The sequence below is a fragment of the Parasteatoda tepidariorum genome, chromosome X1, assembly GCF_043381705.1.
Source record: "Parasteatoda tepidariorum isolate YZ-2023 chromosome X1, CAS_Ptep_4.0, whole genome shotgun sequence".
Taxonomy (NCBI): Eukaryota; Metazoa; Arthropoda; class Arachnida; order Araneae; family Theridiidae; genus Parasteatoda; species Parasteatoda tepidariorum.
In genome coordinates this window covers 25,169,177-25,184,754 of record NC_092214.1, presented here as the reverse complement: position 1 = coordinate 25,184,754, position 15,578 = coordinate 25,169,177, and the positions used below count along the sequence as shown (strand labels likewise).

The 15,578-nt window shown below is 26.6% G+C and overlaps 1 protein-coding gene across 3 annotated transcripts in view; it reads left to right on the top strand.

Annotated features, from left to right (window-relative positions):
* LOC139427037 (ATP-dependent translocase ABCB1-like) overlaps positions 1 to 15,578 on the top strand; it is a 37,161-nt gene that overhangs the window by 3,912 nt on the left and 17,671 nt on the right. For all 3 annotated transcript variants that reach the window (XM_071187424.1, XM_071187423.1, XM_071187425.1), the window contains exons 2-12: positions 2,196 to 2,259; positions 3,254 to 3,437; positions 4,117 to 4,232; positions 6,073 to 6,206; positions 6,283 to 6,454; positions 8,732 to 8,856; positions 10,668 to 10,784; positions 11,165 to 11,219; positions 11,432 to 11,545; positions 12,862 to 12,972; positions 15,123 to 15,248. In XM_071187424.1, the coding sequence (XP_071043525.1) occupies positions 2,196 to 2,259; positions 3,254 to 3,437; positions 4,117 to 4,232; positions 6,073 to 6,206; positions 6,283 to 6,454; positions 8,732 to 8,856; positions 10,668 to 10,784; positions 11,165 to 11,219; positions 11,432 to 11,545; positions 12,862 to 12,972; positions 15,123 to 15,248 (1,318 nt within the window). The remainder of the gene's footprint in view (positions 1 to 2,195; positions 2,260 to 3,253; positions 3,438 to 4,116; positions 4,233 to 6,072; positions 6,207 to 6,282; positions 6,455 to 8,731; positions 8,857 to 10,667; positions 10,785 to 11,164; positions 11,220 to 11,431; positions 11,546 to 12,861; positions 12,973 to 15,122; positions 15,249 to 15,578) is intronic.

Genomic DNA, 15,578 nt, shown 5'->3' with positions numbered 1-15,578 from the left:
AAATCGCAAGTTTGATTTGCTGTTGCAAAAGGAAAGTTTTTTGAATAAGTATTCTGTTTAGCCTATATCAATGGTAAAATCCTACTTATAAGAAGAAAAAACTTGATCATTAGCGGAAATGAATAAAAATTGTTACATTAAACTTCTCCTAATTATTTTTTGATGACCTTATTGATACGAAAAAGTACTACTAAGTTCATCATAACACAATTTTTAATATAATGCATGCTTTGAACAAATGTAGTTTAACATGTTTTTATTAGCTTAATACGAAATATTTGTTCATATACTTTTAGTCAAAGAAAAAATTAATTTTGAGAAATAGCATAAAATAATTGAGATACACTTTCTAAATAATTCGTTCCTGCTAAAGAATTATTAACCATTTTGAAATCATATCTGGGAAAAATTAAAAGTAAAAAGTCATAAAAAAGTTATAAATAAAATCTATCAAAAATTTTTCACTTAATTATAAACTTTTCATACTGAATAGTAAAAATTGTTGATTCAAAATTATTCTGTTATTGACATAAATCTGTTCCATCATTATTTTTTTATTTCAAACAACTGTTAAGTATTTGCTTCTAATTTTATTAAATGCGCATAATGTTGAGCTGTTTTCTGCGAATGTTTTGTATATGATTCTATTTCTTTCTGGTAAATTTAAGCTAATTTTAAAAATCTGAAGGATTTTTAATCCTTCCTTTTACCAACAATTTCAAAGAATATTCACTTTACAAAAACAATACTTGTTTTGGATGTTTTAAATTGCAACTAATTATAAATTTTGGTATTTAATTAAAGTATAATATAGAGATTAAGATTAAAATATAGAGTGGGTTCAACAATCAGTGGTGCCCAAAATATATATACTTTAATGACAAAGATAAATCATAAAAACTTAAGCACTAAGGACAACAATAAATATTTAAGTACAAAAATTGTATCTAATTCTAAATAGATAAACAAATAAAATTAAACAGACCAAAAGCAGGTTTTAATTACGTAAAACTAGCTTTTTTTTCTTAAAACAAAGATGTAAAGTCGTTTATCTAATAAACTACATCAAATAAACTGGTTTTTGAAAATTTAATTCATCCATATCATTGATTGTTTTCGATTTATTTGTCACATTTTAATAATACTGATACTTCTCATTTAAAAAATAATTAGAAGTCCTTTATGTGTAAGTTTTTATAGCTTCATTTTTGTCAAGTTCATTTAGGGATAGTAATTACGGAAACTCTGTATTCGTAAATAAACTGAAATGTCCAAAGAAGTGTCTTTATTTTACTATTTATTTGCAATATTTTATGTTTCGAATATTCTGCAATAATTGGTTTGTAAATAATGAAGCGTTTCATTTCTTTTATTTTCAATCTAAGTCATGTTTATCGTTCATGTGTTAGCTTTATTTCCTTTGTTTCAAAGTGTTGCTTGATATTTAAGACAAAAAGCATATAACAATGGTAGGGAAATAAATTAGATTAGATAAAAAGAAAATTACAAATTGTTTACAGAGTTAAACTTTTTCAATGGTTACTTTTATTTCTGTTACTATTTACAACTTTTTATTTTGTTTTCAACTTATAAAATCTTATGAAAGCGAAATAAAAGTTAAAATAAAAAATGGCTAAAAGTATTAATCAAATAATTTGCTAATAATTATATTTTAAAAATGCAAGCTAAGTAATATAACAGCATTTATCTTGTTAGATGTAATTGAACTAAGAGAACAGAATTAAATTTAGAGATTAAATTAAGATTAATAATCAAAAATAAAACTTTTCGAAATGTATCATGTAAAACAAGACACTTCAAATAATTGTATTTATTAACACATATATTTTTATGTAAAAAAATTTATCTAAATCGACAAATAACTGTTTTTGATGTAATATTTTATTTTTACACTAAATATTTTGTTATTATAAAAGGCATCACTATAAAGTTTGAGAGTTTAAATATGCATATTTTTACAATACTGTTAGCTATTATTCATTATGTCTTTTCGCACCTTAACCAGATTCTTTAAAATCGCTATTATTAATGGAAAAAATATATCATGATTTTATCATGGATATAAAATTGAAACTAAAAGTTCTAACCATCACCTTCCAAAATATTATTATTATTGAAAATATTTTTAATTTTTATTTATTGTCTTGCAAGTTTAATCTTTATTATTCTTTTAGGAAGAAAGTTCAAATTGCCAAGGAAAAAAAATCTCAGAAAGAAAAAATATCACTATGGTCTTTGGTAAGAAATTAAATCGAATAATTTGCTTGAATAAAACTGAATAATTATTTTCATTTTGAAACAATCTCTAGAAAATGAAAATAATAAAAAACATTTATTATTTTTTTTGGAATTTTAATTCTAAAATTTGCAGCGAAAGTCAGTCATAAGTTTGTTTGGTCTGAATGTTAATAAAAACGTTTTGATATGAAATTCTTTAATTTAGGTTTATTGAAACCAAATATTTTTTTTTGTTCTTTGAAGATGAATTCGTCTTTAGACGCAAAGACTTAAAATATATTTCAAGCTAATGTAAGAACCGAATGGTAATGACAAATATGTTTCATTTTATAAAACTATTTTACATAGATTTAGATGCATACTACTCCTCTGTGGAAGTTTGCTTTAATTCATATGTCAATTTATTTTTAATGAAAATGGGTTCCCAAAATGTATGATTTTTTTGTTTCAAGAATACAGCTACAAAAAATAAGCATTAAATTTTTTTCCTTTACATGTTTATTGTTTTATAACTATAATTAATTTCGAAAACTCAACATACTTTAAAAAAATTTATTTAAAAAATCACGTTCTAGCAAATTAACTAGTAGATTTATATAATTTATTTTATATTATTGTTATTATTGAAAATTGAGTGCTTGTTTTTGCTTAGTTCGATTATTATGGGAAATTTAGTGCTATTTTTGCTCTTGATTTCCATTAAATATATAAACTTGCAGAACACTAAAAGTTTTAAGTTTTTTCAATGTAAACTATATGTAAAAATATAGAACCAAGGAATTATATCTATTTTACAGACTAACATTAGACAAAGTAATCCGCATAATTCATCTAAATGGGAACTTTCCCTCTAAATTTAACAAAAGATTTTATTTTACAACATAGAATAACTCTCGAAAGAAAATAAAGTTTGTGATTAATTTATACCTTAAGTGAATTACAATGTCAAATTATGTGTATGCATTTATTTTTTATCATATTTTTTCAATTTTAGTTCTACTACAGTAAGCCATTAGATGTCTTTTTCATGATTTTGGGGACTTGCGCTGCTATTATAAACGGCGCTGGATGGCCTTTACTAGCAATTGTATTTGGATCAATGACAAATACATTTTTAACTCAATCACCTTCACCTGTTACAGTTTCATACTCGAATACCTCATTTTTCAATGATTCAGGTACTATTCAAATTTTTTTTGAAAAGAATGTTCTTTATGCTTTTTTTTCTTCATTTTTTTAAAAATTTTGATCCCATTTATGAAAATAGAATTAAAAAATTTTATAACACAAATATTGAACCAAAACTAATTTTCATTGCAAAGTGTGAGCAAAAAATTTAGTTAGCAATGTTGAATATTTGTGTTTGGCGCAATTTCTTTTCAAACACATCATGCAATTATTATGTTGTTGTTTTTCACGCAATTATAGAATGCAATTACTGTGCAGTTACTTTTAACGCAAATGGAGATCATTGAAATGGTTTTTAAATCCTTAATTATTAACGACGGGGTCAGGGCACTGGCCTTGCAACAGAAACTTTCTGGGTTCGAATCCCGTAGAAGGCATGGATGTTCTTTCCTTCTCTATACTATCTGTCCTTGCTGTGGGAGCAACGTAGGCCCACCTTATATGGTACCCCTGAAAGAGTGCAAAACAAATTGCTTCATGCGTTTTTATTATTAGTAGTAGCAGTAACGAATATCATATTTTCCTTATCTCGTGTGACACAACATTAAAATAGCAGAAAATATAAATGATCTATTTTGTTTTAAAATATATCTAGACATTTTTTAAAATAATTTTAATGAAAGCAATGTTTTTAGCGTTCTTGATTAAATTTTTGTTTCTCTCTACTAGCTTCAATGCAGATTTTCGGAAATCAAACTACTCCTGATTTTGAAGAAGTAATGACTACGTTCTCTTTATATTATGTTTACATTGGAATTGCTGTGTTTATAGCCTCTGTAACTCAGGTAAGTTACTATAATTATTATCTTAAAACGTTTTCTTATATTAGTTTTTAAGTTTAACTTTAGAATTTTCAGCTCATTATTTTTGGCAGATAAATTCATATTAGAATTAGAGAATATGGAAATATTTTAGATCGCATAATGAAATGCTTTTTTAGAAAGTATCAAGTAATATTTAAGTATATTTAAAGACAAAAAATTAATGACTAAATAACTTCTTATTCAATTTTTTGTATTTATTATACATGGTGTTTTGTAAAAACCACCCTTAATATGTATTTTAAACTCTTTATCAAAACAAGGCTCTTTATCAAAACAAACTCCTTATTGAAAACAAAGATTAGATCGTAACAAAACAAATTGCTTGTTAAAAATGTTAACATAACTGTTTTGTATAAGTTGAATAAAATTTGACAAGTAATTTTAATAGTTTGTGTAAAATTTCTTATTTCATAACATTACGAAGCAACGGTTTTCAAGAATCATCATTAACTATCTTATTCTAACTTCTAAGAATGTTTCATTTAATTTATGAGATTCACATATTGCACTAACTATACTAATCATTATCATTTTCAAACATACAATTAATTTAGCTTGACCCTTGGCAAAATAATTAAAATAAATTACATCACTTTCCATCAATTACATCACTTTTCACTTCACTCACAATACCATACCACCGATTGCTTAGCAATAATTTTTATTTCTTAACAGTAAACAGATTGTAGCATCAGAATTAAAAAAATAAGCAAATTTTCTAAACATTTTATAGTATTAACATAGATTTAGTTTCCTATTCTATTGAGATAGAATTTAAACGCATTAAATTCGCTTGGTTACAAGAGAAGCTTCACTCACAGAGTTGCTTTTTTTTTAAAAAAAATTTGTATTTAGTTTTCGGTTACTATAAAAACTCATTAAATATTTTCTGCCAAAGAGATTATTTCGCACAGGTGTAATAATTAAATTTTAATTGTGATCTAAAATTTAGTTAATTTTTGTTCATGATTTTATTTGCGTATCTTATTTGAACACATTTTAACATAAAATTAGTTATAAAAGTAAATATAACGTGTTTTTCGTCTTATTATTGTAAAACGGTAGTTAAATACCCTCACTATAAAATGGTGCATAATATTCTATAGCCAGAATTTCCGTAAAAACTGAGCTTATTGATAAATGTATTTTTAGCATTCTTGTCAAAAATAGAAATAAAAATTTACACACAAAGAGGATTTCAAATCAATATTTAAGAGGGAAAAAAACACTTTCGAGTCGGTTGGATGTAATAAACAACAAGACGGGTTTAATTGAGAGAGGAAATGGAATATAATTGAAAGATGATTATTAGAAACAGTTTAAAGTTTTAACCTGGTTTAATTTTTTTTACATACACATTTACGTGATGTGATTTGTCAGATTTCTGTGGCGTTTTTTATCTCTTTTTGCTTAACTATCAATTTGCGACCTTCAAAGTGTATACTTTTTATTGGTTTCATTTTTGGTAAACTTTTTAAAAAGACACATTGTGGAAAGTCTTTAATTTTGAAAAAAAAAAAATGAAAAGCGTAGAAATAATAATGTTTAACAATAAAAAATGATAAATAAATATTACAGTAAATACCATTATAACTTAGATATATTAATTTTATTGTGATGATAGCCAAAGGTATCTGGATAATTTTTGCTTATTATTAATAATCATATCATGTGATTTTTTTGTCCTATAAAATTCACAAAATAGTAAGATGACAATTACTTTTTAATGATATATAGATATAAGTGTGTTCTGAATGATGGTATAAAGTTCGCATTACATATTATTCATATTTTCTTTAAGATCTTATTGTGGATGATGGCTTGTGAAAGGCAAGTTTACATCATGAGACAAGAATTTTTCTACCAAGTTTTACGACATGAAATAGCATGGTTTGATAAAAATCAAAGTGGAGAGCTAACAGCAAAACTTAATGAGTACGTATAGTTTATAAGCAATTTTAATTTAATAAGAAATTAAAGTACTGTAATATGATTAATTTCTCATTGACAGCGATCTAGAACGTGTGAGAGAAGGGATTGGAGATAAATTCAGCATGTTAATACAGTTTGGTTCAACATTCGTTGCTGGATTTATAGTTGGATTCATTAAAGGATGGCAATTAACACTGGTTATTATGTCATTAACACCTTTATTAGCATTGTCATCTGCATTCTTAGGAAAGGTAAACAATACTGCTATTAATTCCTTTCAATATATAAATTTTGCAAACATATTTATGTAATGCTGAACAGCATAAATCAACATAATCAGATATACTACAGGAGGTTTGTTTATTAAAAAAAGTATGAGTTTGAATTTTATGTAGTGGAAATGAGCTATTAGTAGAATTTAAAAAAAATTAGCAAAAGGAACAAAACAGCGAATTTTTAAAACTGAAATTGTGATAGTACAATACACAGGGGTGCAATGATTCATATTGTACTTTACACTATTTTTTCGTTTTTTAAATTCCGTCTCCCTCCCCTCACCCCTAAAAAACAGTGAATGAAATCTCACCTTTATATAACTGAATTTATAGAGTGGCATTCCTAAAGTATGCTGATTTATTTGTGCAAATATTATCTTAAATTTGCCGACCGGTCTGTGTAGGAGACAGGGAACTGCCCTTGCATCTGAAAGGTTCTGGGTTCGAATCCCGGGTAAGGCATGGATGTTCTTTCCTTCCCTGTACTATCGGTCCTCACTGTGGGAGCGACGTTGGCCCCCCTAATATGGTGCCCCTGAAGGAGAGGCCAACAAAATCACCCTGTAAATTCCTGAATTGACGAATGTTAACACAGGTGGGAATTGGAAAAAAAAAATTCTAAATTCCGTATCTTTCGCAGACAAAGCACAATTTTGCGGTCAATTTTCCAACTTGAAATCTCGGTTTGCACAGATTAACAGTATATTTATAAAGAAACAACTACAGTTACGTGCCTTACATTTACGGCACTGATATAACTTTAAGCAATGTTTACCATTTTGCAATAAAGAATTATTAAAACGGACAAATCACTTAAACATTTTTAAAGTTATTAAACGTTTTCAAAAACCATCACCTGGGTGAACACTTAGATGAAAAATAGCAAAATCAATGAAAAATTTTCTATTTTTTGAAAAAATTTTATGAGCCCAGATAAGACAATGAAAGTGTAACTTCTTAAAAATAAATAAATCACGAACGCCCTTTATTTTATTTCATTTTCACAAAACTATGGATTTTTTATCGAGACATTTTGGACCATTTTTAGAATTAACAAAAAGGGCACTTTCTACAGATAAGTTAAAGTTCACTTTACAGTAACGAACAGCTGTTGAAAAAATAGCATATTATTCGCATAAAAGCGTTATTTAATGTGAACAGCCTTAATTATCATACTACATTTGAGGTCATTTTTACGATTGTATCCCTAAGATTGTTTGACAAAGGACCTTTTCCTATTTATTATTTATTGTTGCCTTTCACTATTTCTTTTAATATATGTTGCTTTTTCTCCATTTAACTATAGACAAGTTCTACAAAAATTACGAAAACCTAAAAACTCAAAATATTACTTTGAATACTTAATGATATTCAATTTATAATAAGCTAGTATGATAAAAATTAGGAAATCAGAAAAGGATCTTGAGATTTATAACTATTGTTTTTTGAAGTTAAATTAATTCTCTGCTGTGTAGTGAAATTCAATTAAATATTTGCACAATAGCTCCTAATTTGGCATTCGAAAATTTAGAAGATAAAACCAACTTATTTTTTATAGCTATTTCTCATAACTGTTTTATTACCAATGTTTGGTTCGTGTCTTTAAACTTTTTTTGAAATTTATGAGACCTTAGTAAAAACACAGAGAAAACAATTCTGATAAAATTATCATACCTGTATGGTAATGGCATTTCTGGTTCCAAAAAAATATAATTCTTGTAAAAAAACCAAAATATACAGTACTTAAACTATTCATTTTTTGATTTTTTTCCGTTTATATGGTTACGATTTACCGAAAACTTTGGTTCTCAAAATTATAGTTTTTATTACCATACATTTTGTAAAAATACAAAACTGAAAAGTAAGTTTGATCGAATAAATAGCTTTTATGCCATTTTCTAAGCTATTGCTATCAAATTATCAAATTTTACCGCATTAACTGCAAAGCAGCATTTTAATAAAACCATATTTCATTGTTAATTTTACCAAAAGTCAATACGAAAGACGTTTGGTAAAAGTTACCCTGATATTCCCATAGAACCAGAAACACTGTAAATTTTTACCATATTCTGGTAATTTTGACCATGCTTTTTTTCTCAGTGTAATATTCAATCTTACTTATTTCATCACGCGTTTAATTCAAAAGGATCATGCTTGAAATATTTTGTTGCATCAAATATTTTTAAAACATGAAAGATTCATATATTAAGTAATATATGTAAATGTTCATTTGTTTTACCAATTTTATTTTAGCTGGTAGCAAGTTCATCTGCCCGTGAACAACAAAAGTATGCAGTGGCTGGTGGAATAGCTGAAGAGGTTTTGTCTAGTATAAGAACAGTCACGTCTTTCAATGGTCAAGAGAGAGAGGTAAAGAGGTATAGATATCTATGGACTTTTTAACTCATTAATGGCCATAAAAGGAGACTATTATAGTTATTTCGGGTGTGTGTAGATCAGTCTTATAACAATAGCTATTATTAAGTTGTTCAAAATTAAAAAGTCAATTTTTACATCTTTCTTACCAAAATTTTTTAATTGAAAAATATATTAAAAGCTATTTTTCAACCAGATATTACTTATCAATTGTAGTAATCGGCGTGCTAATCGTTTAAGAATTGTATCTTTAAGCAATTTGTATCTCATTAACTACTTTAAAATAGAAAAAATGCTTCATATTGTAACAAAACCTTAAAATCTTTATTTCTATACCTTGAATGATGGTCGCGATTTGTACTTTCCCTTTAAGATTGCAATATTTTTGAAATAAAAATATCCTAAATCATTTTAAGATTGTTTAATTATTTATGATTGTTGATTCTTTTATTAATATGATTAGATACTACTAATAGTTAAAATTAAAGCAAAGAAATTATAATAGTAAACTTAAGGCAAGAGATCTAGATTGAATCATTAAAAATGTAATATTTTGTAAAAGTTTGATTTTCATATGGTTATGTTCAACTAAACAATTGGTACAATGCATTTATTTTATTATCTTACGAGTCTGTTATCAGTCATAAAATACTATTTTTATAGAACCATAAATTTAAGAATAACGTTTTGGATTCTGTGCCACTCCCATGAGATGGCGACACTAACAAGATTCCCCTTGGAAATCTGTAACAGCTTATAATATAAATTTTTGGAGTCTATTGTATGAAACATAAATTTTTTGATGCAAAAATAAATTTTACTGACGATTTTTTTTCCAATTTTTTTAAGACTCGTTCAAATTTTTTAAATTTTTATTTTAAACAGCTATTATATCATCTAGAATTTTTTGTAGAATTTTAAAATAAAAATATCAATTCAATGAGTTTTACTTAAAAAAATATATATTTAATAGTTTTGAAAATATTTTTGCGATAATTTTATGTTAGGATTGGATCTTTCCTTTGACAAAAACGAAATAAAAGATGTAAGGAATTCCGAAAGACGGAAAGAAAATTTTACCATTAATTTAATCGCTTTCTTAGATTAGTTCATATTTTATTTTTGTTGCATTTTTCCAATTTGAAATATTAGTAATTACCAAAATTTGAAACAATTTAGTTTTTTGACAAAATTTTAACTTATTTTATAACTTTAAAATTCATTACAATGAAAGGTTTGAATTCATTGCATTGATTCAACATCACTTATCTTCAGTTACAATTAGCACTATATTTGTATGTTTAAAGTCAGTATATTTAAAGTCAGTCAGTTACAATTAGCACTATATTTGTATGTTTAAAGTCAGTATATAACTTTTTCTGATAGTTCCAGCAAGTTGACGTCAATCCTAAAAATCGATGTCATCTTTTGTAATATGTTACGGTTGTTACGAATGTTTGTAGTGCCAATAGTTAAGAAATAAATTGTACGCCTTGGACGCATTCTGAGCACACATTTAAAGTCCCGTTAGTTATTAAGGCTTGAAATTGTATTAATTAAAAAATTATGAGTTAATTATCTATGGTTCCCGTGAATTGAGAAGAATATTGAGAACTACAAAGAAAAAGTAGAAAGTCTACGGTAAGGTTAAGATGAAAAAAAATGCTTATTTTTGAGTCTTATTTTCAAAATTTATTTTTTATTAAGAGATCACGACAGATAATTGAGTTTTGATTGGTAAAAATTCATTTAACAAATTAATAATAAATATAAAAATTTTTATTTGATCATTTAATATTTTCCCCCCTTTTAGATATCATGCAGCTTTGCTTGATGGCATGAATGTAGCTATTCGAAAATATGTTTACATGGCGTTTGGAATTGGGTTTACTTTTCTTGTTTTGTATGGCTCATATGCTGTGGCCTTTTGGTAAGTTTATTTTCAGTTCACAAAATGCATGGCGTGATTAATTTTCTGTCTAAAGTTTAATTCAATACATTATTTTTATACTTACTTTTTAACATAAATGAGAAAATTTTAGAAAGAACAGAATCACAAAAAGTGGAGAACTGCAAAGAAAATAAAAATTTCTTAGGAGTATGACACTAGAATGATGATAAATATTGAGTAGCTAAAATATGATTAATTTAGTATCAGAATTTACTTAATTTATTTATTTTTAATTTCAGCGCTTCCTTTTCAAAAATTATAAATATAGTCCTTGCAAGTTCATTTAAAATTAAGAGTAAAGATATTTAATAAAATTTTATTCTGGCAAAACAACTAAAATTTTTTTTTTAAATTCTTAGGTATGGTGCACAGTTGGTAATTGACGGAAAAATGACTGCAGGAGATGTTTTCTCAGTAAGTGAAGCTTTTATTTTAGTTTTCATGTAATGGCACTTAATTTAAGACTATTAAAATTACTTTTGAAATACCAGTATTGCAAAAATGAAAATATCTTTAAAAACCAAAGTTGAACTTTAAATTTTTTTAAATATATTCATAACTGTTTTGTTTAATACTTATTTTTATTATTCCATCTTTTGCTAACATATCAAGTTTTTGTCTTAAAGGTATTTTTTGCTGTAATGATTGGATCATTTTCACTGGGAAATGCAATGCCACATTTAACAACTGTTGCAACAGCTAAAGGATCTGCTGAGAAAATATTTGATATCATCAAAGCAGTAAGTTTCTTTTTAGCAATATTATACATGCTATGCATATTTTTCATTTATCATTGAGAACTATCGAATTATATTTAATTTACTTGACAAAACAATTAAGTTGATTAATATGCTTTGAAGCAAATGTAATTGCGAGAGCTTAAAAATTTAAAATCATTCCTATGTAATATGGGATAAGAAAAATTTTATTAATTTTTAATGAATACCCTTTAATTCTATTACAAGGCGAATATGATTAAAAAATTTATAAATCTGAATGTACATAGATATTTTTTAAGAAAATATTCTGTATGGAAATATGCAAATAGTTTAAAAAAATATATAAACATTAAACTCGAATTGGATAATTAATATTTTTTAAGGAAATCCAACTCTACTATCATTTCCTTTTTTAAAAATATATAAACATTAAACTTTGTTTTAAATTATTATAATTTTTTATAAAGAATTCATCTCTACTATACTTTAGTCCTACATTTCACGCCATTTGTGAAGGCATTGGTTTCACTAAGTTAGTTTCGAGATAATACAAAGTTTGGTAAACCGAACTAAGCCACTATGAAATATTTATATATTCACATTTACATTACAATTAAGGTATAAAATACCAACACTCAAGGCGCCAGTACTTTTTATCGTAAAATCCATTATTATCGAGAAATTTAACGGAATAAACAATCAAACTGCAAATTGTACAGTAATATTTAGAGTAAAGTTACTTTATAAATGTAAATTAACAAATATTACTGTAAAAATTACGGTATAAAATTTAACGGAGAAAATGGATTTTAGAGGAAAAAAAGTTCTACGGATGCTGCACCCAGATTGCCAATACTTTTATCGTAGTTTGATCCGGAATTTTGAATAGTGTAGTTTAACTGTGTTGTTGCTACTTAACTGTGTTGTAGTTGCTAATCTGTGCTGCAGTTTCTTAACTATGTTATACTTGATTAAATTTAGAAAAATATGAGAATGATAATGAAATTCGACAAATTTCAAGAGGTCAAAAATAAATGTCTATTCTTAAGACTTGTCAGATGAAGATGAGGAAAACAAAAAAGAAAAAATTGAAACATAAAATGTAAAGTTAACACCAAAAAATGGAAAATAAAAGGCGAAAAACCATGGCGTGTTGTAGTTGCTTAAATATGTAGCATGATAAATTAAGTATTAGGAACCTTATAAGAGGAGTGACAATAGTACAAAGAGGAGTTGACCTGAAATCTTTGAATCCTTGGTCAACCTAAAATCATTGAATGTGTTGTTCCAACTGTAGTGTAGCGACAATAACTTATAATGATTGTTCTTTTTTGCAGGTACCAAAAATTGATCCATATTCTAGAGAAGGCATACACCCAACCCAATTCACTGCAGACATCGAGTTTAATAATGTTTATTTCAATTATCCATCAAGAAAAACAGTCAGAGTAAGAAATATACATTATTTTATCAATGAGTTTGTCATTTGTTTGTCTTTCTATTTGAATCTATCTTTAGAAAGGGTGTTTCGAATTCAGAGGAAAAGGCATCAAAACCATGAAAACTTACAATAGGATATGGGGTTTCAGAGAATGAAAGTCACAGGCAGTTTTCGTTCTCATAGGGTGAACAACTCCATAAGATACTAAAAATTTGCTAACTAAAAAAGATTTATTTGAACAACTATTACAAGAGCTCCTCGAAGTGGCACCTGCTAATATCCTTGTACAGTGACGCAAAAACGATTCCCTGGCGAGCATGTAGATACAACGTGTGCTTTTGACGTCTGCCGAAGCAATGAAAATCCACGAAATGTTATAGGCGCCACGAAATATGATAATCCAATGATAATCCACGAAAGTTTATAGGCGCCACATTAACAAGTGGTTTACGATGACCCCATAGGAAAAAGTCACATATATTGAGATCCGGTGAAGGTTCACGGATCTCAATGTAAGCAAACGGTTCCACGCATCCAAGCCACTTCCTTGTGTATGTTATATTGAGGTTATATTGATTTAAAGGGTATAATGCGCAGAGGCACAATCATGTTTGAAACAATTGCATCTGCTCTTCAAACAGAATAACTTACAAGCGCTTAATTTTTGCAGCACAAACCTCAACTGATATACATCTCTAGATACCGAACATACATGCTTTTTCGCGATTTTCTGTCAGTTAATGTGGTTTGCGACCCAATGTTATATTGTAAACTTCCATGCCTCTTATGCCTCTTATCATCCGTCTAAATTCAAAGGCAAAATTTTGAAGCACCCTGCTTCTTTATTATATCTGCAAAATATTCTTACACTGAGAAAGAAAGTATGGTCAAAACTGAAACAATATGGTAGATTTTTCCATTTCTAGCTCTATAGAAACACCAAAAAGTTCGGTAAATTTTACCGAAGCGCTTTGGTAATGATTTTGGAAACATTAAAAGTAAAATATGGTTTCCTAATGTGTAATAAAATTCGGTAATTTTATCATGATTAAGATTTTTTATCTTAGATCATGGCATAAAAACCATTTATTAGCCAAAACCATTTATTAGTCAGTTTTGTAGTTTTTATTAAATGTGGGATTATAAAAATTATAATTTTGAAAACCAGAATTCCCAGTAAACTATCACCATTTGAATGAAAAAATTGTCAAATGAATGGTTTAAATACTAAACATTTAGGTTTTATTAACCAAATATATATATATATATACATATATTTTATGTATAAATGTTTACTAAATTGTAAAAATTTTTCAATTTATTTGATACATATTAAAATCATGAAAATCTTTATACTTTTTTGAAAAATTAGTTCACAGCAATCATTTAAAAAATCTGTTTAAAGTTGAATAATAACATTCATACTTCGATTCTTTCTATCATGCAAATTTGATTTAACTTCAGTGCGTCAAATTGAATCATATTAGTTGAATCATACTAGTTGAAAAATGTAAGTTGAATTGCATGACAAGTTCAAGCTACGTAGTAAATATATGCAGCATACATGTGACTGCCTAATTTACAACAAACAGAGCAATCCATTTAGAGAAATTTAAAGAAAGAAACTGGCCAAATGATTCGTCATTTCATTTAATATTTAGTACTCTCTCTTTTACGAGACAAAACATTTAAGCTCTCTTCGACGTGTTCTATTAGAGTTTCTTGTTTCTGAGTTTAAATTGTACTTTTTCGTAAATTGTATAGTTGTCATATATCTGCTTTCCATATTTTTCTTCACAATTCATTTCAATTTTCTATCAACACATTTTATCATTTCCTTGGATTTAAGCCTTGAATTTAAGTGAATGTTTTCCATAATTACATCTTTGAGGAAAATAAAAAATAAGGAAAGGTTAGCAAAAACGATGTTTTAATAAGGATACTTCACGCTTTGGTTTTATGATCGATTAACTTTTAAATTAGCTACATCCCAAAGTGACAAATAGACTAGTTGTCCATTGAGTTATAGGTAAAATCTTTTAAGTAGCAAAATCTTTTAAGATGCAATTTTGGGATTTAATTATATAAATGAACTATTGATTTTTTGTCAATTTTTTGCAGAATTATTTTTAATTTGATGCTTATTTTAAAATTTAGATCCTGAAAAATTTTTCACTGAAAATCAAAGAGGGACAAACAATTGCTCTTTGTGGTCCGAGTGGAAGTGGAAAGTCTACTATTGTTAATTTGATTTTACGATTTTATGACCCTAATAAGGGAACTGTGAGTAATATTTTTATTAATTAATGCATAACATATACTTTATAATTAAATTAAAAATTTGTATCTTGCAATTTGCGTATACCGTTTTTGTATGATTTTTTACTATTTGATTAAAAGAAATCATTTCATTTTCGTTATGTGCATTAAAGTTGATTTGGAGTTGAATTCCTTGACATCTTATATAATAAATAGTGATTCATTTATTTTTCTTTTGAGTACTTAAATTTATTTCCTGATTTCAAGATTAACTCAATCTATAATTCGGTCACATTGTCTCTAAAGATGATAATAATGTTTCAAACATTATTTATTTATTAACTCTTATACTTA